This window comes from Mauremys mutica, chromosome 12 (assembly GCF_020497125.1).
Source record: "Mauremys mutica isolate MM-2020 ecotype Southern chromosome 12, ASM2049712v1, whole genome shotgun sequence".
Classification (NCBI taxonomy): Eukaryota; Metazoa; Chordata; order Testudines; family Geoemydidae; genus Mauremys; species Mauremys mutica.
In genome coordinates this window covers 62513689-62541038 of record NC_059083.1, presented here as the reverse complement: position 1 = coordinate 62541038, position 27350 = coordinate 62513689, and the positions used below count along the sequence as shown (strand labels likewise).

General features: G+C 41.1%; 1 protein-coding gene across 4 annotated transcripts in view; it reads left to right on the top strand.

The window, feature by feature from the left end:
• The window catches only part of LOC123346291 (protoheme IX farnesyltransferase, mitochondrial), a 186763-nt gene that overhangs the window by 21519 nt on the left and 137894 nt on the right, over positions 1-27350 (top strand). Inside the window, exons 4-7 of one of the 4 annotated variants that reach the window (XM_044983625.1) lie at positions 7879-7932; positions 11534-11658; positions 13393-13717; positions 26969-27093. In XM_044983625.1, coding sequence (XP_044839560.1) covers positions 7905-7932; positions 11534-11658; positions 13393-13717; positions 26969-27093 — 603 coding nt within the window. In that variant the 5' untranslated portion in view covers positions 7879-7904. Of the gene's footprint in view, positions 1-7829; positions 7933-8426; positions 8583-11533; positions 11659-13392; positions 13718-26968; positions 27094-27350 lie in introns of those variants that run through there. The other 3 variants (XM_044983626.1, XM_044983623.1, XM_044983624.1) reach the window with 3 other exon arrangements.

Genomic DNA, 27350 nt, shown 5'->3' with positions numbered 1-27350 from the left:
CAGGCTGCAGCATCAGCCAAGTAAGCAGACACTTTGGAGGAGGTTAACTGGGCACAGTTCGGGCCAGTAAATAGCCCACGTTGAGGGAATGAGGAGAGACGGATTGAAGTGATAACCTGACAAGCCAAGGAACAGATGGCAGGAGTTGGGAACCATACTGACTAACCAAGCTCTATGTGAGGGTAGCCAGAGATGATGGGGAAGCTTAATCTCCAAGTCCTTGAGGTTAGCGTGCTGTGGCATTGGACTTCACCCTGCCAGATAAGACCTAGAAGACAGATGGGATCAAGGAATGGTCAGATCAGAACCAACTCTACCAGCTAGAGCTCTGGGGAATGCAGTTTATTGTAGAGGGAGACAGAGGCCCCACTGTGTAGCTTAGAAAAAACTGCTAGCAAGGGAGAGAAACTAGTTAGAAAGTGAGTCTTACCACGGTGTGGGATCTAAACAAATGACAGCCACATCAGTAAGGGAGGGTGTGTACTTTATATACACACTGTTCTCTTCATCAGCTGGTTAGAAGGCATGAAAGAAATTACTTTGCTAAGTTAAAGAAGAGATGTTATGTAAACTATTTCTTTACTTTTCATGATTTTTCTCCCTGCTCTTAGATAACCTTGTTTTTAACAGAGCTATTGAGTTCTAGCTAGTTTTGGGAATTTCAAATACATCATCAGAGAGAGGGGAAACCATCAACCTGTGAGACGTAGAAAAAGAATGGTGGCTGGAGGCTACCCAGCTCCTGATTCTCAGTCGAAGGGCACAGACTCAGGGGACCTCCCCCTTAAAGAGTGCCATTTGCAAGGCTATAGTCTGATGGAAACGCTTAATGACCAGCATCTAGAATCTTGTTTAAGGGGCAAAAGGTTACATTTGTTTTGATGTAAAAGCAAGGTTAGGGCAAGTGCAAAAGGGACAATGGAAATACACTTGCTTTAATGTGAATCTGGACTTTCCCCATGGATCTGGATTGTTTGCTCTACCACTTTTATTAGGAGTCAATCTCTTCATGCTCTGTTCGTTCCAAGTCACTTTGCTGTTCGCTTCTATTCACCTGTGTGTTCGCTCCTCCACCAATTTAGGTGTCATCTGCAAATTTGATCATGGCTGAATGTATACCAGGGAAATGCCTGACAAGGAAATACACAACGCCTGTACAGGGAAATGCTTGGGTTTTTTTTTTTTTTACTTGAACTAAGCTACTGGAAGCGTCACTGCTTGTAGACTGATAGATGCATTACAAGGGCTACCCTTGAACACCACATGGAAGCTTGAGCTACTACAAAATGCAGGGGTGGCTCCAGGCCCCAGCACGCCAAGCACGTGCTTGGGCCGGCATGCCGCGGTGGGTGCTCTGCCGGTCGCCGGGAGGGCGGCAGGCAGGGTTCCGGTGGACCTCCCGTAGGCGTGCCTGCAGGTCCACCGAAGCTGCGGGACCAGTGGACCCTCTGCAGGCACGCCTGCGGAGGTCCACCAGAGCCGCGGGACTGGCGACCGGCAGAGCGCCCCCCGTGGCATGCTGCCATGCTTGGGGCGGCGAAATGTCTAGAGCCACCCCTGATAAAATGATATCAGTTCCTGTGCCTCTTCCTCTGTAATGACCACGGCTTACATTCAGCTGATATCCGGAGCAGAGCTATGGTAAATATTTTCAAACCTGTGGGGCAGAAGCCCCAAGCCCTGGCACCTGCTGCAGAGGCTCCTGGAAATACTCTATGAGAATTTAAGCCCTGGTAATGACTCCAAATTGTCTTCCAGACGCAGCACATGTGCTGATTAACCTGGAACGTGGATCTCTGTAAAGCTTCATAGGTATCAATAGTTTTTCATTTTAGACCCATGCTTTACCTTTGCCTCCCATAAATCTCCTGTTACCTGACTCCCTCTGATGTAAACATCAGGGATGCTGACTCATGAGATAGAAATGATGGGAAATTGCATTTATGCTCAGGGAAAAATAAACATCATTTTAAGTAACGGCAGTAACTAATTCAATGCCCATTACCATCAGTTGGAGTTTTCCCAGTGACTTCAGTAGGAGCTGGATCAGGGCCTAACTGGGGAAGTATTTTCCCTACAGGCAGCTTGGCTGGGACTTGGCACTGTTCCACCTCCCTCTGGAGTATTCAGCTGGATCATCTGTTCAGATCAGGTGGCACACAGCACACAATCCATTTCCAGGGATTGAGGCTCTGCGCCAAACCCGCTTTCAAAGGTTTTTAGACTCCTAACTGGAGCCTAAATATCTTTGAGGAGCTGGACGTTTGGGCTTTGTGGCACCTTGGTTTTTCTCATCTTCTTCTTCTGGGTTTCTAATATGCCTTGTGACCTTCATTTTGGGTCTGAATCCCACATTGGTGTGCCGTAGTGGGTCCCAGACAGATTGGTTCTGGAACTGTGCAGAGCTACAGCACAGCTTACCATGTTATATTACTTCACTAAATTACATGATAGTTATAGTTCTGAAATGATCTGTAAAGGTTACCAGAATAACAGCAGGACGCCATCCTATTTATATTACACTAGGTCTTAAAAGTTCCCTATCTGAAAGTACATCAAGTCTCTGTGGAGTTACAACATCAATGACATATTCCATGAAGCAAGCAAAATATAATATTTTTACAGTAGGTCTTTAAATCATTTTCTGACAACAAATCTGTCTTGCAAGGATCCTTGTTGGTATGATATCTCAGGAGCAAGAGTGGGAGAGATTCGAAGATTAATGGAAAATAATAATGGACCATCTCCATGAATGTGCCCTTTATTGTATCCAGCAATTGCATTCTGCTGCTGAGATCTAATTAAGCACCACCAGTCAAATTTATGATTGTGTTAATAGGAAAAAGGATCGTATAACGCTGTTAATATGTGCTCTATAATTAACGTTAATGGGAGTCGCGTGGTTAAATCCACCCCCCCTCGCGTCACCCTGAAAATGTACCTCAGGGCATGTTGTTTATTTTATAACTGCAGAGAGACAAAAATACATGCAAAAACAGTTGCCCATCTTAGCAACTAGCTAGGAAAATTATAGATGCCTCAAAAATCAGAGCCTATCCCTGAAATGATGTTTGACCTTGAACTCTAGCAGCAGTACAGGATTCTACTTTAATCCACTCCAAGTGGTACACTGAAAAACATGCGACAGATGCATTTATAGCTGAGTTTTTACAAAGTGGCTCTAAGGATCTGAGCCTGCAAGGTGGTGAGTGCCGGCTACAAATGCCTAATGGCCTCCATTTTAATACTGGGAATGAGAGTACTCAGCACCTCTTGGAAGTGTTCAGCACCTTGTAGGACCAGACCCAAAGTAGCCAGCCATGTAATCTGTGCAGTATTCAGCGGAAGTGTCTTTCAGATTAAATATAACACTGTGGGCCTGATGCTCATGTCCATTAAAAATCCTAAGGTGTTTTTGCAAGAGTTGGTCAAGTTCCAATTTTGCGTATTATGTTCTGCCTACCTAAAATTATCCTCATAGTTTCATCAGGAGAAATTTTTCATCATTTCCCCTGTGTCCAAGCATCTGGAAGTACAATGCTTCTTAATTAGAATACTAGCACTTTACACCCACTTTGCCATAGTATAACTTACAACACAAGGTACAGAGCCATGGAAAATCAGGCCCTAAATCTTGGATGTGCTCTACAAGGCATTTAATGGACTGAGATCCGAGTACCTCAAAGACTGCCTTGTCCTACATAACCCAGACCAGACTTTTTTTTTTTTTTTGATCAACTGAACTAAAACCAACCATCTCTCTACACTCTGTTTGGCTGTTTCATGTGTTTCTTTTCTGGGTGTTTCTTTTCTGAAAATGTAACTCTGATAAATTTGTGGAAGACTCAAAAAGCAGAGAGTTGCAAACACAGAGAGAGACAGACCCAAACTTCAAAGTGACATGGAGTAAGTAGAACAGTTAGGTCACATGGTAACAAGATACATTCCTAATAAATATGAAGTCTTACTTCTAAGAGAGAGAAATTAAACAGTCTGGAAATAAATGTTACAAACTGGGGGTACATTCACTGCATTAAATTGAGTTTGTTTCCATCTTAGCTCCTGAATAATGCCCTAAAATGACTTTTTCATGTAACCAAGAACAATAGTGTAGCCCGGCGTTAGGACGGAAATGGTCCATAGGAAGAGCTGTATCTTAAGATACTGAGTAACATTTTTAAAAGCACCCAAGTGACTTAGGCACCCAAGGTCTATTTTTAAAAGTAATTTAGGAATTTAGGAGCCCAAATCCCATGAACATCAGTTCCTGGAGGTAAATTTGTCAAAGGTGCCTAAGTGATTTAAGAGCCTAAGTCTTATTTTAAAAAATGATTTAGGCATGTAAGTCCCACTGACTTTCAATAAGTCTTAGGCTCCTCAGTGTCTGTCACTTTTGAAAAGGTACATAGGCTCCTAAATCACTTTGGTGATTTTGAAAATTTTACCCATGGCTTTCAGATATGAAATTGTTTGAGAACTATTGTCTTAGATTATTATAGCCAACACAAGGTGAAAGAAAATATGATTAAAAATAAGATCATTCATCAGGCTAACAAAAACAAAGGGTTAATTATCTACAGATAATGGATTTACCAACCAAAGGTTTAATGTATATACACAATCAAACATAAGAAAAAATACTTTATATATACACAGGAGAATTATACTAAAGACCTTTTATTAGTCTGAAAAATTATTACTCTTCCTTATCTGTCCTACAACTGTAAAAAGTCTTTCCAACTGCCTCTCGACAGAGACTCATTTCAACACTTCATCCTTTCTATGATTTCAGGAATGTGAGAATAACCAACAGACTCCAGGCTGGAAAAAAGGTTATTCAGAGTTCCCAGCTTCCTTTTTGTCCTCCACCAGGAAGTCAGAGCAACTACCAGCTTAGTATCCAATTCTAAACTCTTGCGCCAGTGTAAATGTAGAAGCTCCCACCTGCCTCACAACTCCCTGATTAAACCGTCATCAGTTGGACACCACCACCCACCCCCAAGCAAAAAATGCTTTTGAACATGCATTGCTCAGTTGCTTTAGGGAACGTGATGGGGTCACCTCTTCAAATTCCAGGGCACTCTCTTACCACACTACCACAGACGGAGTGTAAACTTGCAGCATTTACTGATGATGAGTCTAGGGATGTGGACAAGGAAAATACAGTGATAAAGGAGGCAAGCAGTCCACTGGTAATGCTGTGAGCAGGGAAGGTTGTAGGACTTTAGAGGCATCTTCATGAGTCATAAGCTTGAGATCCCGCCCAGAACTCTTACTTGCACCTTGTGGGCTGTTTGTAATGCAGCTTTTACACCGAGCTTTGTACTGCAACTACTAATCACACTGTGACACTGCACCTGATATTCTTCATAGTGATATTATGATATGGTTAACATCATTATGATGCATTTTATGCAAGATGGGTCATGTGAGATGTCTCATTGAAAAGGTTATGATTTGCTGAATATGATTATCCTATTTGTATGGATGAATCACTTTTGTATCTGAAGTTATAAATACTGACTTTGTATCCGTACACCTGGGTAATGCCCACTAGACAAGATGCTTTCAGTCTAAATAGCTGGTTGTAAAGGGCCTATGCAGGGTAATGGGCCATTAGAAAGAACAATAGGCCTTAGGAGAAGCTTATCTCTCACCTGGTGAGCCTTCCTGAGAGTGATGGCTGCTACGACTCTATAAGGACATGTAAGCAGCCCACATGATGCTGGACTCCATCTTGGGATGTCAGTATTTTTCCACAGAGTGGTCTGGGAACCAAGCTTTGGGAACAAAGGGCTCCTGCCATATGCAAAAGCTATAGAAGTCAGGGAGTGACATCATCTGGGGTTCTTCGCTCCCCACACAAGGACTCCTGGAAACACCTGAGGAACAAAAACTGAACTGGGCCCAGGCTAAAGGGATTTCTAGCCTATGTATGAAACACCTGAGGATTCCAAGCTGTAAAGCAAGTGCAGCTTGCCCCATAAGAATCTGCAGCGTGCTGGTATCATCTCTTAGGGTGAGAATCTGCTATTCAGATCCAATCTATCTAGTATATTTTGTTTGTTTGCTAAGTCATCTGCTTTGATCTGTTTGCTATCACTTACAATCCCTTAAAATCTATTTTTGTAGTTTAATAATAGTTTTTGTTTTTATCTAAACTAGTGATCTCTGACTAGAGTGCTTGGGGGAAAATCTCTGCTTGGTTACCACACGTGTGCATTGTTCTCTTCACATTCAGGGAGAGGCAGTCCGGGTATTAAACCCATATACTGGCCAGATTTGACCAGGGCAGGAGGGTACTGCTCTGGGGTCCCAGGGTGGGAAGCTGGTGGTTAGAAAGCCTGCTTGTAACTGCAGCTGGGTGTGTCCCTACCAGTGTGAATACTGGTGAAAGTGTAGGCTGGAGGGCTTAGCAACCTGTCACAGCAGTACAGTGTGAGTGGGAGCCCGGGCTGATGGGTCAGGGGGCTCAGTGGTACCCCAGTTTCAGGTGGCACCACAGGGGGGAACCCGTCACACACACCATTACCCCAGCAAGCTATATAATGCGCTAAAGTAATTCTTGCCTTCAGCAGTGATAGGTGGATACAAAGGCAAAGCTTGCTGGAAAGGTGACCTGGCACTCATTTTGTATGAACTGTTAGACCAGGGGTCCCCAACGCGGTGCCCGTGGGCACCATGGCACCAGCCGGGGTGTCTAAGTGCACCTGCGTACTGGCCAGCGGATGAGCATCCGCCGAAATGCCGCTGCCAAGCAGCGTCATCCAGAGGTGTCGCTGCCGAAATGCCACCGATTTTCAGCGGTATTTCGGCAGCAATGCCTCCGGATGACACTACTTGTCAGCGGCATTTCGGCGGCGACGCCTATTCACATTGCCACTTGTCGGTGGAAATTTCAGCGGATGCTCGTCCGCCGCAACAGTCCTCCGTGGCTCGTCATCTGGCACCTGCCAGACGAAAAAGGTTGGAGACCACTGGCTTAGACAATTCTCTCATAAAATAGATATAGATATTGAACCAATGTGTACAAAATGGAGTCCAATATTCTATGTATAGTGGAGCCCCTGCAAAACACTGGGGTTTGGAGCCACTTGACTTTTGCTAGGATGCACAGTATGGTGTTCAGCCAAAGATACAGAGGTGTGCACTGTAGTTGTATACAGTATCTGTTCATCAGTTGTCGGTTTTTCAGGAGCTGTGGGCAGCGAACATCCGCACTGGCTGTTCAAAGGAACTCAGCAAGTGCAGGGAGGCAAGAATGAAATGCATTTATCATTAATGTTATATAAAATAAAACTATGTGTTATCCCATTTATTCTCTTAACAAATATGCTAGTGTTCAGCAGTTACATCCATTTCACTTAGACATCAGCTCAAAACTCAACACAGTAGCAGCAATCCTGGATATTTGGTTGGGTTTTTATTATGTTACACACGTGTATGTGTGTCTCGTATAAAACATATTTTATTTGTTACCATACCCATGTTTCTAATAATTACTATATTTAATTTTCTGTTGCCTTAGGCCTTTCAGCTATACTGCTTTCCAGGTCTCTCTTTCCCAGTGAAGATTTTATTAACCATGTTTATTGCGGAAGTGCCTAGGGACCCACCAAAAACTGGGCCCCATTGTGCTAAGCACTGTACAAACAGAGTAATATACAGTCCCTATGTTTTGGATAACTTTTCTCCACATCTTTGCATTTTCCCAGGCTGAGTCTCCTTTTATCTGCTCCACATGCTTCTCACTACTCTTGTTTCCTTTTTATATGATTTCTCTACATTCACTGCCATGTAGACGGGTCTCCTATTTTACTACCAACTTCAAATGTAACTAAGACATGTATCTTTTTTCTATTCTCCCCTCACCAGCAGATGAAGAAGAGAACTCTCTAGTCTACATGAGAAAATGCACCGGTTCAACTAAAGGCAAGGCTTTAAACTCGCTTATTTAAACTGCTGTAAAAGGCTGTGTGAACTCTCTTATTTGGTTTTAAACCAGGCTTATTTCAGGATTAGTGAGGAACTGGTATAAACTAAACTGGAAAAGATACTCTTCAACTGTAGGGGATTTGTATTAACTAAACTGGTTTAAAAACAGGTTTAAATTAAATCGCAGCAAATTTCTCATGTGAATTATGGGTCTAGACGTGATCGCCCACGCCACAGTGCCCCACCCCTGCCTGACAGGATGCCAGTGCCCACCAGGCCAGCATTCCCATTTCCCGGTCTTGAGTACCAAGCGCCCATCCCTATCCTTGCCAGGGCGCCCCCCTCCCTGCCTCCCGTCCCAGCCCCGCTCCCCCGCCCCAGGGCGCCCCCGCCCGGCCGGCTCCCGGAGCCCCGCCATCCCATACTAGCTGGGCTACCTGCCGCCCAGCCGCTCCGTACCAAGAGGCAGCAGCCCCGTCACCAAGTGACCCATATTCCCCGCCCCGGAAGCGCTGACCCGGAAGCAGTTTGGCGGTCGAACTGGGCAAGATGGCGGCGCCCAGGCGGTGAGGGGAGAAGGGAGCGGGAGGTGCCGCTACGGGCTATGAGCGCGGCCCGGCGCTGCGGCCCACCCCGGGCTCTCGCAGGTACCCACTGGGGGCAGCACCCTCTCCCTGCGCGGTTCAGGGCAGGGGCTGCGGGAGGGCCAGGGAGCGAGCCGGGCTGTCCCGGCCAGGGAAGTGCCTTGAGGGCAGTGGATTAGACCAGCTTCTGGGAAGGGTGGAGCCAGGTGTGTGTGTGTCATATTGGTGCTGCCTGGACTGGGTGCAAGGACTTTCTCTAGTTCTCCTACAGTAGGACTCGGAGCTTCCCATCCTTAATGAACATCTGCCCCCGTTGAAAAGGGGGGTCTGGGCCATGAATTCCTACAGAGTCTGATCTTTCACTAAATCAATACAATTCTCAGGGAGGAAGAGAAAATCTTCCAGATGTGATTGGAGGTGGTTTCCTTTGGCTGCGTCTGCAGACAGACAGCTCCTCTGGTCCCATTGCTGCCTTAAGCAGCAGCATGACATTAGTAAGTTTCACTGCTGCTATTAGCAAATCTGTAGGCAACAGCAGGATTGTCAAGAATCCTGTCAGTTTCAGGTTGACCTAAAAAAACATTGTTTTCTCTTTTTCTAAATCCTTCCTCGAGTTCTGCTTTTACACCTACAGGAAATATTGGACTGATTGAGGAGCAGTTGGACAAAACTTGTTTGTTTTAAAAAAATCAAAACAATATTGAAACCCTGAATAACGTGATGTTTATCACACAGTAACTACTTGTATATTTTATCTTTTCCCCTTCTGTTTATCATTTTGTCTTTTACATCTTGATCCTGAAAATACATATGTGTTTAATTTTAAGCAGGTGAGTCCCACTGAGACTGCTCACCTGTGTAAAGTTATTCAGTTATATAAATGTTTGCAGGATCATGGGGTTGGATTATAAATGTTTTGGGAGAGGGATTCTGTTTATATAGGACTAGTACACTGAGATGTCAGTCATGACTGAGGATTTTGAGTATTACTGCAGTACAAATAATAGAGAATACATAAACAGACTTTCTCTGAGAACAGTGTTTGCCTATAGATTGTGCTATAGATCTGGGGTTCTCAAACTTCATTGCACTGCAATGCCCTTCTGACAACAAAAATTACTACCTGACCCCAGGAGAGAGAACTGAAGCCTGAGCTCCACTGCCTCAGGTGGGGGCGGGGGCAAAGCTAAAGCCTATGCCCCACTGTCCTGGGCAAGGAGGCCAAAGCTGAAGCCCAAGGGCTTCAGCCCCAGGCAGGGAGCCTTTAACCTGAGCCTTGCTACCCAGGGCTGAAGCCCTCAGGGTTCGGTTTTGGCCCTTGGCGGTGGGGCTCAAGCTTCTGCTCTGGCCCTGGGCCCCAGCAAGTCTAAACCAGCCCTGGTGACCCCATTAAAATGGGGTCCTGACCCAGTTTGAGAACTGCTGCTATAGATTAACTCTACCACTTCAGCCTCCTAAAATAACGCCAGCCTATTTAGTGATATATGTATGGTTGAATTAAAATGATTCTGAGGCTGTGTTTACAGTACCTCCACCCCCGGACACTCCGGGGATCGATGCATTGGAGTCAATTTAGCGGGTCTAGTGAAGACCCACCAAATTGACTGCAGATCAGTTTCCAGTCAACCCCACTACTCTACCCCAAACGAGAAGAGTAAGGTAAGTCAACAAGAGAGTGTCTCCCATCAACCCAGCATAGTGTTGATCCCATGGTAAGTCGACCTAAGCTACGTTTTTCACGTAGCTGGAGTTGTGTAGCTTAGGTTGACTTACCGCGGTAGTGTAGATATAGCCGGAGGCAAAAGAAAAAAAAATCCTTGCCCATATTAGTTGGGGTACAGTGAACAGTTTTAGCAACACATTATACAGAAACATTATTTAGCAAGTAGTTGTAACCTTATTATAGATTATGGACTTGAGTGGGAATGTTGAGTCCTTCACTCAGGAATAGTTATTGATATGGCAAAGATATTCACTAATGAGGCATAGTCTAGAAAAGGTGAATTTAGTTAAAACAAACAAGGCTTTGTCAACTGAATTGCCATATGCAGTGGTTAAAACAGTGGTGCAATAGAACATTCTTGATGATAATTCAGATAAAATACACCTGTCTCCATCCTTTTCTTTTTCTTGCTCTCATGCAGTGACATGCTGTTGTGGTATTTGGCTTAAAAGTTGGAAATAAGTATTTAAATCCTCCAACTCTTAGTCTTTCTCCCTGTCCAGAAGAGCAAACAAGCTTTCTCTGGCATTTTTGAATAACACTTGTACAACATTTTTTTGCCATGAAAATCTAGAAACTACTTGTGTTCCTTTAAAAAAGCATCCTCATTTTGTATAGCAAGTCAATGGCAAGTTATAAAAATGGTTATGTAGTTCTTTTCTCAGTAACTTGCACAACAGTATGATGAATTCCTGTTAAAGAAATCATGAGGTTGTATATTCCCCAGAACCTACAGTTCTAGTTATTGGTCCATAGACTTGTCGTGTGTAGTTTTGGATGTGTAAAACACACACACCCGATTCATAAATATTGTTAAAGCTGAATTCTCCCTTTTTATGGTGGTTTTAGATGGCACACTTGACTAGCTCAGATTTTTAAGATCAGTTATAAAGATATGCACTAGGGCTGGCATAAAATTCCTCTTAATGTGACTGTTTAACTCTAGTGCTATTTTTATGTGAAGTACTTGCTCTAAGCAAATGTTCCAGCTTGTTGCTGATGTGTGTCTCGGTAAATACATTTATAGCATATGGAGGTGGGAATAGGGGAAAAAGTTATAAGACTTAACTCTGAGAGGGGGCTGGAAAGTAAAATATTCAGCTCCTCTATCTAATCTGCAAACATCCTGTAGGCTCCCTCACCATCTATACCAGCTAAGTAGTGCTTGTGCTTAGCCCTCCTAGAGAGTGCTGCATGGTGCTGAGGACAGTAAGCATTGCCAGTGGGTTTGCTTCTAATACTTACTGTGAAGAAACAATTGAGATCCAAACATTCTCCCTTTTCTGTGTAGGATTATTTGTCTGGCACCTTCCGAAACCAGCAGTACGGCAAATGCCATGCAAGTTTATGCACTATTGTGGAGTAGTCAATAAAAGATGGATTACATTTCAGCACCTTAACTTCCTCAAACGAATGGTAAGTGAAGAGAGTGTCTTATTCCCTGTTGACTATTTTTCTGTTTTGCCTTATGCTACATAGGAAATGAAAATGTTTACCAATTACAAGTGGTATATGGCACTCATTTTCTGGAGTAGTGTGTTTACTTTTAAAAGATTCATCCTGAAACTTAAACATATTGATCTAATTCTGCCAAAGTTTTTGAGGGCAAAGTGTAAAGTCAGGCTTGCTTCTTAAATTTTTATATTTGGAATAGAGTGAATCTGCAAAAGGAAAGGCAGAATTTGTACTTTAAGTCCTAATTCATTGAGAGAAGTCCTGAATAGATTAAGATAATAGGTTAAATTTTTCTGTACTATGTAAATAGGCAGTGCATTAGCTGTTTATATTGCAAAGCTATAACGGTCACGGACAGCTCAAGGAAATCCCTCTCCTCTTCACAGAACAGATGCATAATGGATAGTAGTGGTGTAAAATTCTCCTCACTGTCCCTTTTCATGTGCTGCAACTCTGACTTGTAAGGACCATCTCTAGGGCTAGGATGATAGTTCAGTCTTTATGTCTATTATGTGGTGTGTCTGCTGTGATTGACATGAAAGGACCAGATACTTTCAATGTTGATGGTATTTTTGGATATCCGTCCAATAGGAACCAGAGTGAGATCATAACTCATTCCACATATGGGTTACCAAACTGTCAGACTTTTTGTTGCTAGTGACTTGGGCTGCATTCAGATTAGTCATTCAGAGGTGAAAAGCTCCCTACCAACCCCTGAAAGCTCCTCTAGTAACCTCTATTACTCAGTTGTACAAGTATTTCACCACAGATTGTTAAAACCTAGATCTTGTTTGTATATTTGGCTTGGTATATATTAAATGGAACATTTTAGACAAGAAAGCTGGGGGGTTGGAAAAGCTGAGTGCTTTTTTGTTTACCTGAAACTTTTTAAAGGAGCTTTAAATGCAGCAAAAAACACAATATAAAACTTAATTGCAGCTTAGCCTCTTTGTTGTCAGTGGGAGAAATGAAGCATCATGTGCAATAACACCCTTCTAATCTTTGTCTTTCTATATTTTGTCTTTCAAATATTCTCTAAAGGTATAGGTAAACTAGGTAAGGGAAACTAAACTGAAATTAGGAATTGATGATGGAAAACTAAGTTGAAGGAGATAATTTCTAGTGGATAAGGGATTATCTTTTAGAGATCTTTCTTTGGCTATTGAACCAGTTGACTGTATCTTAAAAGACTGCAAGACACCTAGCACTTCTAATAATTGGAGTTTAATTGCACATTAAATTATATATACACATGTCCATACAATACATATCCACAACATGCTTTAAAGTGGAGCAAATGTTTGTAGAACAAACAACAGTACTCAACACATTAGAACAAGAAGTAGTAAAGAATAATATTTCCAGTTAAAACTGCAAGGGAAAATTTATTTAGGCCTGAAGTAATTCCCTACATAGAAACTAACGTTATTTATGCAGCAGTGAATTGGAAAGCTGCTTTTGTTGTATCTTGTGCAATTGCAGACACCCCTTTGTGAATGAAGTGAGCACTTGAAATGCAGGCTATCTTTGCAATATCAGCACCATGAAATTCTCTTCTTTAATCATAAAAGAAATATAGCAATACAATATAATAGTACTATTTATTTCTATTGTCATTAGCAAGCTATTGATAGGAAAAGCTTTTTAACTCTTCTGTTAAAAATATCTCAAATTAATATATATTTTTCTATTCAGTATGTAACACAGTACAACAAAGACCTCAGTCAGCAAGCAAAACCAAAGTCAGATCCAGTTGCACCTCCTTTCCTTGAGAAAAAACATTTGGGTCAAGAAAAAACAGTTATACATGAGATCAGACCAGTTTCACCTCTTCACCCACCTTCGTCTGAGACTTCGAACAGAAATGAATTCAAAGCAGTAAATTCAGCTGCAATTGTAGAAGACTTGGCAACAGCCATAGGAGCAGAATCCAAAGAAGAAAAACAATGGAAAGAAATGAAGCTACAACTGGATGATTTACCAGGAATTTTGGCACGTTTGTCCAAAATCAAACTTACAGGTACTATTGGCAACTTTTCAGTTTCATGCAGATTCTCTGATTCAGAGTTCTCAATCTTGTTCATAGTGTGGTCCACATTTTAAACAAAGATTGGTCTCATGGACACCTTCCTTCCGCATTGTTATCCCACAGATCACTTAATATACCTGTGTCATTTTTAGTTTTTTTAAATCACATTTTGCTGCTAGAAATAAGGAGCCAGCACCATGTGATGAACTAGCTGTCGATAGACCACAAGCAAATGTTCTGTGGACTACTAGGAGTTCTCAGACCATAGTTTGAGATACAATTGGAACAGAAATTCTCGAACTGTGGTCTGCAAATAGTCCACTGAACACTTGCTTGTGGTCTATGGACAGCAAGTTTAAGTTAAACTTAAATCTATCACCAAAAGAAGGTAAAATAAATTTTAGTGATGGTATCTTTTTGTAATCAATATTTTCTGTATGGTCTGTTTCCATTTTTATCTCATATTGATATGAACCATTCTGTATTTTAGGGTATGGTGGAATTTTACAATGATTATATTAAATATTTAAAAGAAAATCCTATCTCCAAGTCTTATCAATATTATTCTTTCTGATCTCCTTGTCTTTAAGTTTAGCAGTGGTTCTTGTCAATCTCATGTTAAAAGCATTGAGGTAGCAATGTGGATATAGTCCATAACTTATCTGGCAAAGTGTTTATGTGGCATAAATTTAGTTTCCTAAAATAAAATGTTATTTCAAAAGTCAGCAAAACTCTACTCTTTTAGTTCTCCAAACCAGCAAAGGAAACAGCTTGTTAAATATGTTATAGTTATGTATCATTTATGTTATCCTGGACACAGATTTTTGAGTAACAATATTTTATTATTCTAATAGTAACGTATAGCATTTTATAAAACACTTTTCAAACATAGATCAAAGTGCTTTATCCTCTGTTTTATACATGAGGAAACAAATGTTCAGAGTTAAGCGATTTGGCTAATGCCTCACATCCCAGTCTGTGGCAGAGCCAAGAATACAAATCAGATCTCCTAACTACCAGTCTGGTGCCCTCTCCAGAGGATCACAGTATCTCTCTAGTGTTAGAACTGCACAATAGTACCCTAACTGTTGTTATAGTTCAGGGGTCAGCAGCCTTTCAGAAGTGGTGTGCCGAGTCTTCATTTATTCACTCTAATTTAAGGTTTTGCATGCCAGTAATACACTTGAACATTTTTAGATGGTCTCTCTCTGTAAGTCTATAAATATATAACTAAACTATTGTTGTATGTAAAGTAAACAAGGTTTTTAAAATATTTTAAAAGATTCATTTAAAATTAAATTAAAATGCATACCCCACCCCAGCAGGGCTGGCTCCAGTTTTTTTACCACTCCAAGCGGTGAAGAGAGAAAAAAAAAATTAAAAAGATAAAGCCGCGATCAGCGGCACTTTGGCGGCTGCTCTACTGTGCCACTTCATTCTTCGGCGGCAATTCGGTGGCCGATCCTTCCCTCCGAGAGGGACTAACGGACCCGCTGCCAAAGACCCGGACGTGCCGCCCCTTTTCATTGGCCGCTGCAAGCACCTGCTTCCTGCGCTGGTGCCTGGAGCCAGACCTGCCACCCAGACCAGTGGCCAGTACCCGGGCAGTGTGAGCGGCACTGAAAATCAGCTCACATGCTGCAGGTTGCCTACATCTGTTATAGTTCATCAAATAAAATTCCTAAGATTGTTTTACTTTTTTACTTTTGTCCTACAGTATTTCATTTCCTAGCCCTTAATTTTCCACAAAAAAACCCTACTGAGTAAGTACAATGTACAGGTGATATGTAGGGGTTCTTCTCTTTAAAAAAGTTTATTTTATTGCTTTCAACATCTGTTAGACACATGGATTTTACATCTGTGGAAACTGATTTTGAATGTATATCCCAACATTGCTCCTCACTGCTTTGGAGATATCCAGAATAAGATTTGACAACACTCATCTGATCAGTAGTGCATAAGAATTCTCTTCACCTTGGACCTGTTTTGAGGGTACTCCTGCACTATTGTATGATTGGGATTAATAAAACATGAGGATGGAAGAACGGCTCTTGGAGACTGATAGACATCTTTGTTGCCAGTTGTTGTTAGTGACTTCAGTCTTGTCAGCAATATAGCTTTGTAATTCTATGTAGCAGCATCTAGCCAAGGATCTCAGAGTTCTTTACAAACATTAAACCTCACAATGCTCCTGTTAAATGAGTACACGGCCTATTTGTAGCCCTCAGTTGTGCTGCCCCTTTCTCTACGGTGGTTGCTTTATTTTCTTGCTGCTCATTAGTAGTAATAGTTTGAGCTTCTATAATGCCTTCTGTGCATGGATCTTTAAGCTCTGTATGGACAGCTAAGTTTCCTGTCATCTCTTCGGTGAGATTATTTTAAGTGGCTTCTTTGAGAAGCTTGTGGCCCTACACTAGTAATTGAAATTGAAGGCAGTTAAAACTCTGAAATAGATCCAGAAACAAATATCAGGATATTAAAATGGCAAGACTAAATGACATCATATAAAAATAAATAAAGGGGTGAAGTAGGGTGTTATGATCTACGCAGAGACCTATTGTGATTGGTGCTTTCATGTGTTTTCCAAACTGAAGAGAGCTGGTTCAAGGCTGTTGATCAGGCTGTTCTTTGATTCTTGAGAATGTAAATTATTCCAGGTCTGTTTTTATGTTACAGATGACATAGCACCTCTGTGGAACTGACCTATGAAGTTCTGATTAGTTTAATATCTTGCATACTTTTTCTGCGAAGTTTCTATTTCTACTTTTTGGAGTGTAAAATAACAAAAAACAAACTTTGCATTATACTAAAAGGGACCTTCCCCGTGCCCTGTCTTCCCCTACTGCTGAAGTAAAGAGTGTTTGTATTAAGAACTGCAAATCACCTTTGAAAGGAAATGAGTTTAGCTTTTACTCTACCCTCCTGTTTCAAGTGAACTTTAGCTTTGATGCTACTGTCATTAGGAAGTATGCCTTCACGATGGGAAAAGATTCATGTGTTTATATATATATATATATATTAGTTTTTTGCCATGAAAAATGATCGGGGAGGGAGCTTTTAATTATTTGTAGTGTAATCCACCTTTTTGGTTTAGATTTCCTCCTTCCTTTTGTTGCTCATTCTCTGTTGGCTAATGTCTGAACAGCTGCATTTTACCATCCTGGCACTCTCCAAAGCTAATGCATCCATCTCCTACTTTTTCTGAGCTACAAAAGAAAGTTACAGATGGCATTGTTTTTAGTTTTGTCCCCCAATTCATAAGTAACTGAAAGGAGAAAAAAAACATGATAATAAGAGAAAACCCATATCATGTGTAACACAAGTGCAACATTACATTTTAAGCTGAATCTCATCTTTTTAAATTTTACCTCAAGTTTATATTTAATGAATATTAACTCAGTGATTACACATGGAAATTAACATGCATAGTGGTTACAAACATATTAAGCAGGATCATGAACATTCAATTTTTAATTTTCATTTTTTAGTAGTCTCTCCCCCCCGCTCCCCCAATTAAAGGCATAGTGTGAGATATACTATTAGCTCACTATCATCTTACGTGAGTACAAGTCCTAACTGTGAAAGTGGCTGGTGTACTGGCAAAAGGATGCCCAAGCATGTTGCCCTTTTGGTGGGGAACACAGGCAAATGTTTATAATGAAATTTAACAAATACTTGCAAAATGGATATGTAAATACTGGTGAATTTCACATATCACTGTTAATTCTCCAAACATTCTTGATGTTACCAATCTAGATTGTAAGCTCCTTGGGGTTTAGACTGTGCTCTTACTGCAGATCTATACTATGTCTTGCAGAATGAGGACTTGATTCTTGACTGGTCCCTCATGGAGTTATCACAATACAAATAATACAGTCTCCTTTAGAGTCTCAAAGAGAGGCACATCAATACCCACATAGTTCAAACACAGTCATCTAATTTGCCTTCCTCATATGCTTTAAACCAGGGGTCGGCAACCTTTCAGAAGCGCTGTGCCGAGTCTTCATTTATTCACTCTAATTTAAGGTTTTGCGTGCCAGTAATACATTTTAACGTTTTTAGAAGGTCTCTTTCCATAAGTCTATAATATATAACTAAACTATTGTATGTAAAGCAAATAAGGTTTTTAAAATGTTTAAGAAGCTTAATTTAAAATTAAATTAAAATGCAGAGCCCCCCGGACCGGTGGCCAGGACCCGGGCAGTGTGAGTGCTGCTGAAAATCAGCTCGCATGCCGCAGGTTGCCTACCCCTGCTTTAAACCTGGTATAGGGCTGATCCACAGCTAAAATTTTCATCTGTCTCTTTATAAACATATCCGTGTGTATGTCTAAAAGGTACTCGCCTGGCAGAATCGCACACTGAGCTGATTATTGAAGTAGCTTTCAAAATGTGTTCTAGGCACTGTAGAAAGTTAAGTTTCATGTCTCAAAGACTTACAGTCTAATCTAGTCTGCAAAATGCACCTAGTCCGATGTCGATCTTGCTCACCCTGCCTCGTTCTTAAAAGAATGTCTGAAATAGAAGTTTGTTAAACTTATTTGGCACTTCAGAACTTGTTGCACTGGGGTGGCCCTTTGCATATTGGGCATTGGACTGCGAATTGGGAGACCTGGGTTCTGTCCCTGATTCTGTAAGTAAGCTAAAATTTTGCTCACAAGTACACTAGTGGAAAATTCCATTTGCTTCAATGGAGTTTGTTTTTATGAAGTTGCAATTGTATCTGAGAGCAGAATTTGGTCCTAACTGCATTAAGGCAACAATTTAGGAGCTTTAATAAAGAGAAATCAGTTGGCAATGTTTAGATTTTAACGACCCTACATCTATTTTGTGTAATGTCTGCTAGAAAATAGTTCTCATCTCTGTGATTCTTAAAACACATACCATTGTCTTATCAATGACACATAGCATAATAACCTTAGCTTTTTAGCGAATTATTTTTATGCTACAAGGAAGAGAAATAATGTGCTATTTCAGTTCCCCCTCCCCCCAAAGTGATTTACAAATGTTCAGTTATAAAATGTAGTATTAACCTAATCTGCTCTAGTTTGTAATATTGTATTTTAATTTCTGCATTAAATGATAGTAACATTTGGTTCAAATTACTGTTCCAAAATAAAGCATGCCTTAGGAGCTTGGCTTTCTTTTAACGTGCAAATTGTAATTTGCAATGAATCCTACTTATGCCTACTCCAAACAAATCTCAGTTTACAAAGAAAACACATTGGTCAGTCCTGCAGCATTAATGTTACTATTACGTTTAGCATTTCAATGAATGAAGTGTGAGAATTTAGGGGGGAAATTTCTTCTGATAGATAAGCTCTAAAGAAAACTTGTTTTCCTTAGGGATATATTAACATTTATAGTAAGACCAGCAGATTGTTCCCCAAATTAAAGTAGAAATCCATTCTTTTTACTCTTCCTCCTCCTCCTATCCCCTTCCCCCCAATAGTGCCTGGTGCTAAATCTGCAAGCTATGTTTACAAAATTCAATATTATTTGGTGACTAAAACAAAAATAAAAAATTGATTGGTCAGCTGAATTGTTTTGGACCTTATATATATATAATATATATTTTCAACTATTTTTTTGGTGGAAGGTGAGCATAAAGTGACACTAAAAATGTAGTACTATAAATACAGATATCAAGGTTTATAGAGAGAGATCACATTAAAATGAAGTTGAAGGACAATGTAAAAATAATATAGGATTAGTGTTCCCTTGGGTATATTCTTATGTCTGAAACACCATAAGAGGTCTCCTTTCTATCTTTCATTTCCTATGAGTGCACAATTTGTTTTATTTAATCTGAAATTGTCTGTAAACAAATGCCCTCTTCCAATTTCTAGTAAAGCTAGGTATATTTGTAAGACATAAAAACATGTCCACTTTGATATCCTATTGTAAGTTTCAATTGAGAATTACTCTTGAAAGAGTCTTGCCAAGTCTAACCAATAAACCTTGAAAGGATCAGTTTCACCCATTATGCAGTGAAGTGTAGTTAATTTTGCCCCTAAAGCACTAAGCTAACAGGGGTCAGAAAACAAACATATAGAGTCAATGACCTCATGCCCTTGCCTGAAGTGATCTCAATGAAATGTACATCTTCTCTAGGAGGAAAATGAAGAGGAGATTATAAAATTCACTTTTGCCTCCATAACAAAAGGAAAATAAACTTCCCACTCTGATGGAAGATAGCCCTATTTGCTGTAACATGCTGCATTTGAAACTCTGTTCATGGGGCAGACAGCAAGAACTTTTCTTTGAGTTCTGAACACTGGACAAACATCTAAAAATATCCATTTCAGCTGGATAAATGAGGGAATGTACTATAGCCTTTTTTAATGAGATCCTGATAAGTCACAGTGAAATGACTGACTGAAATTAATCTGGAGAAATCAATGGAGACTTTAATTAGCACTCTGGCTGTACTGTATTAGAATTTCTTTGAGGTCAGTGTAATGGCAATGTTACACAGACTGTTTGCCAATCTGCTCCACCTTTCTCCTTCTGTAAATGAGTTGGTGTTGTGCTATAATAAATGAATGTAAAGTGCTCTCTGTGATAAGTTTTAATTAAATTCTTGTCTGGAAGTGAAAGTGTGATTTATAATACCAAAAAAGGAATGTAATCACTCTTAGAAATGCAAACGCCACTGTTTCACCATCCCTTTCTGACTGATTAAGTTAATAAAAAACAATTGAAAAACAATGAATTTCATTGAGATTCATATTTCCTGGTACTATATACAGAGAGACATAGGGCAAATTTTCAAACCCAGAGGCCTTACCTTAGGCCCTTAAATAAAAGTGGCCTGATTTTTCAGAGGGGCTGAGTGTCTGTAGCTCCTGCTAGCAACCAACTTTGAAAATTTTGGCCATAATCTCAGGGTCGGTAGTGCCAAATGTGTACCTTTTCTTTTAACTATCGTATCTCAGATTGTAAGTGTTGTTTAGTGCAGGAGTTCTCACATAGCCTCTCTCTTAGGGCAGGTCTATACTTACGTGCCGGGTCGACGGGTAGCGTTCGACTTTTTGGAGTTTGAACTATCGCGTCTAATCTAGACGCGATAGTTCGAACTCCGAACGCGCTCCCGTCGACTCTGGAACTCCACCACCGCGAACGGCGGTGGCGGAGTCGACGGGGGAGCCGCGGACTTCGATCCCGCGGCGTCAGGACGGGTAAGTCAGTCGAACTAAGGTAGTTCGACTTCAGCTATGCTATTCGCGTAGCTGAAGTCGCATACCCTAGTTTGACCCCCCCGCCAGTGTAGACCAGGCCTTAGTCATAGTGTGGACCACTTCTTATTTCATGGTCACATCCCTTCCCCATCTTGAAACCCATTCATGATCCCAACCCTGTGGCAGCATTGGCAGTTGGTGAATTTGTACATGCACGTAATAGTAAAAATGAATTAGTTTCTTTTCTCTAAAATGAATCCCAAGGGTCTGCTGACTCCTGTATTTTGTTTTTGATGGCTTATCTTTTCCTGTTGGTGGCTATGGGCTTCTCTTCTCCAACCAAGATTGTAGTGACTTCTAGTGTAATGGCCAGCATTGTTGCTCCTTTTTGCAGCGCTGTCTGTAGGCATTCATTCTCTTCACCGTATGACCCTCAAGTTCAGAGGACCACCAATAACTGGCAGACCATAGTTGAGACCTGGAAAGCAGGACTCCTGGGTTCTGCTCTTGGCTCTGCCTCTTTCTTGCTGTGTAACTTTATGTAAACTGCTTAACATTTCTGGGCCAAATTCAGCATGGGGAGCCATGCAGGGTTCCTAGTTGAGCCACCAGTGTTTGGGAAAATTTTAATGGATATGCCTGTTTTTTATTAATTCAGAGATTGTTAAACTAGGCTTAAAAATCACCTGCATCTTATCTGTGGGTCTGCCTCTTATGCTGCGGGGGCTGCTCTGTGCCCTCTCTTCCAGCAGGGGACTTTCAGCCCAGACACTCCTACTGGGGAAAGCATTCATCAGGCACTCTCTAGGCCAGAGATCTCAAAATCAGATCACCACAAGGGCCACATGAGGACTAGTACATTGGCCTGAGGGCTGCATCACTGAAACCTTTTCATACAACGATACAAAAGTATAGTCAAAAATGAAAAAAATGAAGAGTAATGTAATATGCTATTAAAAGTCAATGTATTAACTTTTTAAAAACTGTAAAGTGAAGAGGGGTTTTAATAAAATATAAACACTCAGTAATGCACCTCACTCAAAAGACAAAACATGCATTTACTTCAGTTAAAGTCTCCCCCCCGCCCCCACTCCACCCCTTCCATGAGGCCCCACCCCTGCCCTGTCTCTTCCCAACCCTTTCCCCAAAGTCCCTGCCCCAACTCCACCCCCTCCCTGCTCCTATTCCACCCCTTCCCGTAATCCCCACCCCAGCCCCATCTCTTCTCCACCTCCTCCCTGAGTGCGCTGCGTCCCCGCTCCCTCCTGGAAAGTCCTGCGCCACCAAACAGCTGTTTGGTGGTGGGAAGCGCTGGGAAGTAGGCAGAGGAGCGGGGGTGCGGCGTGCTTGGGGGAGGAGAGGAGGGAGGGGAGCTTGGTTGCCGGTGGAGTCGGCGCCTATGGCAGGCTGCTGGAAATAACTCTGTGGGCCGCATGCGGCCCACATATTTGAGACCCCTGCTCTAGGCTGACTGTCCCCTGAAGGCCAAAGAGAAGCTCCCAGTGCCAGCAGCACCAGCAGTAGCAGATCGGGGAAGGGGCTGAGGGAGAGAAGTCCAACTTATTTTGATAACGGAACAGTTTTGCTGAGTGCTAAGCCTACATGTAGCAAACATTCGGCTGTTTGAATTTTCATGTTTTATGATTGCTGCAGAAAGTCCACAGCCACAATGTGTATTTGTTTTCAAGTGTTGGTAAATGAAACTATGAGGCTAGGGTAAGTGCAGAGACATTTAGAACCCAAACACCTGGAATTCGTAAATGAGAGCTGTGATTTTTTCCTTCAGAGACCAGAAGAATTAAAGCAGCAGCAACAACAACAACAACAAAAACCCTAAAAAAGCAACTGTAGCTCAAGAAGCATCTTATGCAATAACCATGCAAATTGCAAAATGCAAACAAGCCCAGGTGGGTGAGACTCTTCTACTTCTAGCAGAAATAGATGTGTAGAATTACGATAGGGGAACAAGCAGTCACAGCACTGAAAACCATTCCTTTGTCAGTTAATACCATCTGTCAACTCCACTATTACCTTGCAGAAAACATCCAAGTTAAGAGTCAGTATTTTGCACTGCAGCTTGATGAATCCAGACACAGCAAACATAGTTCAGTTTCTGTGTTATGAGTTTTGTCAAAGCAGGCACAATAGCTGAAGAACTTTTAACCGGCCCACTCATCTCACTAAAATCTTAGGGTTTGTCCAAACATGCCAAAAATCCATATTTTCAAATGAAGAGTTTTAAAAAACTGGATTACATCAGAATATATAATTAAACAAAGTGTATGTAGTTGAAGAAAGTCACAGAACAATCCACACTCTCGTGTCCTGAACTCTTAATCCAGTGTCCTGAGTTGGTGTTAAAAAAATAAAAATAAAAAAAAAATTGGGGGGGGAAGGATATATTTGGTTGTGGGAAGCTATCAACCTTTAAAATACCTGTAAGAGAGCCATAATACTCAAAAGTTTGCCAACCACAGCCCTGAAGTATCATATCTTCTCTCTGTGTAGGTACTTACTGATCTGGCTAAGGGAACTGCTGTGGTTCAGTGCTTGATGCAGTTCCAAGCACCTGTTTGAAGTCTCTCATAGAGGAGGCAGGATGACGGGGAGTTCCCAGGAGTGCAGGTCTCATCCCTGGCTTTCTGGTAGTCACCCTAGAGACACGTAATCTGGTCCCTGCACTGGTCACTGGTCTGTTTAATCCCCAGTGCTGCCAGCTTGTCTGCTGTTTCTTAGTGGTCATTTCTGGTGCTTTTAGTGAGGTCAAACGTCTTGCTTGCTTTGCTCCAGAGATTTACCAGAATCTGACTGTGGTCCCATGACCAGGTGTCAGCATGCTTGGCAAAGAGCTGCTTCTTGTCACTGGCCAGAGCTAACACAGGAGATGGTTCACTCTGTTTGCAGTTCAGTGGTCAGAATAAAATGGAAGGGGTAAACGCCAAGCAGCTGTACTTGAACTGGGGGTGGGCGGGCTGCTTCCATTTCCTGGGAGCTGATTAACTTATGGCAGAAAAGCCAAGGAACACTGGCCGATGGGGTTGTGGGATAGCATTGTCAGGCTCTCAGGACATGAGTCTGGGGACCCTGGCCTGAGCTGTGTCCACATTGCAGAATGAGGCAGTTTCTGGGGCTTGGGCTCGAATCCGCCCCCCGCCCAGGTCCTGAGGGCTTACGTGCCTGAGTAAAACAGATTTGCATGTAGATGGAAGAGGGGTTTGGGATTGAGCCTGAGTCCAAGCCCAGGCTTGCAGTGTAATATAGACCTGTTCTTAAGCTTCTCTTTGCTAAACTAAATACATTGAAATTCTCATGTCTCTCACTGTATGGCAGGTTCTCTAGATCTTAAATCTTTCATAAAGCCTTACCCTCTAACTTTTCAATGTCCTTTTACAAGTGTGGATACCTAATCTGGACACAGTATTCCAGCAGTGGTCTCACAAATGTATTCTGAAGTAATATCTCACTGTTGCCACTGGACATTCCCTTGTTTTTGCATCCAGCAATCACTTTAGCTCTTTTAGCAGCAGCCTGGCAGGGAGAGTTTGTGTTCTTTTGGCTCTCTACCATAACTCCTGAACCCTTTGCAAGTGTGTCTTTTGTTAGCAAGCCTCTTCTCTGGCATTGCATTTCCCCTTCATAGTGAGCAACATTACTTCGTAGATAATCCAGATATTGGTGGTCAGCGTAGGTTTTTAGTGTGCTATTTGACTTCACTACAGAGCATATTATTTGTGTAGTTAGAAAACTGCTGAGATAATGGTTCTTACAAGAACTACAATTTATGATAATTTTTTCTTCCCCTCTTATAAATTTATTAAGTTCAGATAACAAGGTTCAAGGCCATAAGCAAGCTGTTCAATAATTGTGTGGCTGATTTGTTGCAAGAAGAAAGAGACTTCTCTTTAGTACTGCTTTTCTCTTAAAGAAAGCTAGGTTTGTGTCATCCATTCTTTGGATGATTTTAATACTTGGATATGGGTTTCTTAGCTGTAGAGCAATGCATGCAATATTCAGTTCAAATTCCTGATCTGGAATCTATTTGCCACATAAATCCACTCACATTCTAAGCCTTTGGATTTAACTGCTGACTACTGCACCTTCCCCTGCCCCAAATTGGGCAGATCAGATAAATTAACAAGATGTGGCAAATATACAGCAAAGATGCACACAGAGTTTAGTGACTATCTTCACCAGTCTTGGCAGACTGGATTTTCTTATGCTTCCTTGAGACGTTCAGGGCTTCTGCCTTGAAGTATTTTTTGTGATAGCATCATATCAGAGCTCTACTTTTCATTGCTCATGAGGTTACCAGCCATGTTTTTTGCATGTTGTGACAATCTTCACTCAGCTACTGGAACCTATGGCCCATACATATACTTTGGGAGGTGGTTTGTCTAGTGACTAAGGCACTGGACAGAGAGTCAGGAGACATGGGCTCTGTTCCCAGTGCTGTCACTAACCTGCTGTATGAACCTGGGTAGATCAAGTCACTTCTCTGTGACTAGAACAGGAGTACTTGTGGCACCTTAAAGACTAACAAATTTATTTTAGCATGAGCTTTCGTGAGCTACAGCTCACTTCTTCGGATGCTGTAGCTCACGAAAGCTCATGCTAAAATAAATTTGTTAGTCTTTAAGGTGCCACAAGTACTCCTGTTCTCTGTGACTGTTTTCCTTTCCACCTTCCTTTTTCTTGTCTATTTCGATTGTGAAGCATGAATTTTCTCAGCATCTATTTGTAGGACAATGAGACCATGTTCTTGGTTAGAGCCATGGGTGAATAAAAAGTATTTTAAAAAAGATTTTGTATTTAAATATAGTAATAAAATAAATTTAAAAACAATTTACATTTATTTTTTAAAACTGGACCTATATAAAATTTAATTTGAAATTGACCACCTATGCTAAGGCCTAATGTATTATAATCTGTTAAAATCATTAAAATTAAATAGAAAAAATAATATTAAGTAGTACATATTTGCTGCCAAGTTTCAAAGAAAGTCAAACCACTGAACTGATGGAAGTCACTGGCTAAGCATCTGGAAGCAGTTTGTTGAAGGGCTAAACCAGCTTTTGACAGCAACAGCCTCTTCTGTAGGTGCAGAGAGAATATTATCTTCATTTCAGCTTGTTCAGTTCAATGGCTAGTTTATCCAAAGTTAAGTTGTGAGCTGAAGAAGCAGGAAAGCTTGTTTTCCTTTTCCAGTCTCTGAATGAAGCCTACGTGTGAGAGTTTGAGATCTACTAGTTCTAAAATTCTGAAAAGCATAGTGACTAGAACTAATCAGGGCAGTTCCCTAACTGCACCTAACACTTCCTTTAATAAATCAGTTGGTTTTAAATGGAAAATTTATTTTGATAAACTTTTTTTCTTGTGTATCCAGAACGTGTAAGGTAATTTTATTTAATAACAATAACTAATAAAACTGTTTTTCTGCATTTTAACTTAATTTGAATTTCCATCCAAACAGAGCTTGGTACCAATCACAAGTAAAAAATTAATCTACTAAATAATATTGTATAGGGAGCCAGGGCATCCACTGCATCGTTCATCATTTTCTAACATTATAAAAAATGTAAAAATTAAGAATCTGAATAAATGTAAATTTAGCAATCTAATGCTTAAATGTGTATAGATATGGGTATCCAACTGGTTAACAAAAAGAATTTCCACATTTAGTGCAAAGGCTACATTTACTTGCAAATCAACATGTCGTATTGGTTGCCAAACAATGAGACTCAGCCTTTCTTTATGTAAATAAAAAAATACAAATGCAAAACACAGTTAAAATGAATGATTTTAAATCAAGGCTTCCTGCTTACTGATTTAAAGCATGATTAAGATTGGTTATTTGAATTGCTTTGACTTCAATAAGTCCACCCTGCCAGGAGCCTGTAAGCGCTACTGTGATGCAAATAATTAATGTCAGAAGTAAACCTATGGAGTGTGGAGTTCTTACATTGTTCTAAAAACCTGATCTGTAATGGTTATGTACATAAAGGAGAAATGACTTATTGTTGGAGCCATGCTAGTAAAACATGCTGTGTGCTTTTGTGTTGCAGCTCTGGTTGTGAGTACCGCATCTGCTGGGTTTGCTATGGCTCCGATTCCTTTTGACCTAACTTGTTTCCTGCTTACCTCCATTGGAACTGGACTTGCTTCCTGTGCAGCCAACTCCATCAATCAGGTGAGCCCATCATCTTTTAGCTTGAACTGTAAAGTGTTGTCTTAGCTCCAGAAATATTTCCATGGACTCTAGGTGAATATGGTGATATGAGGGGAGCTGTGTATTCTGTATGAGTTATGAACACCTAGAAGTTGTACTGTAGAACTGTGTATATGTTTATGAATCGATAATCAAAAATATAGATCCCAAAAGTAGTTGGCATACTCAAAAATGAGCTGACAAGATTTCCAAACCTCAAGGCAATATTGTTAGTGTTG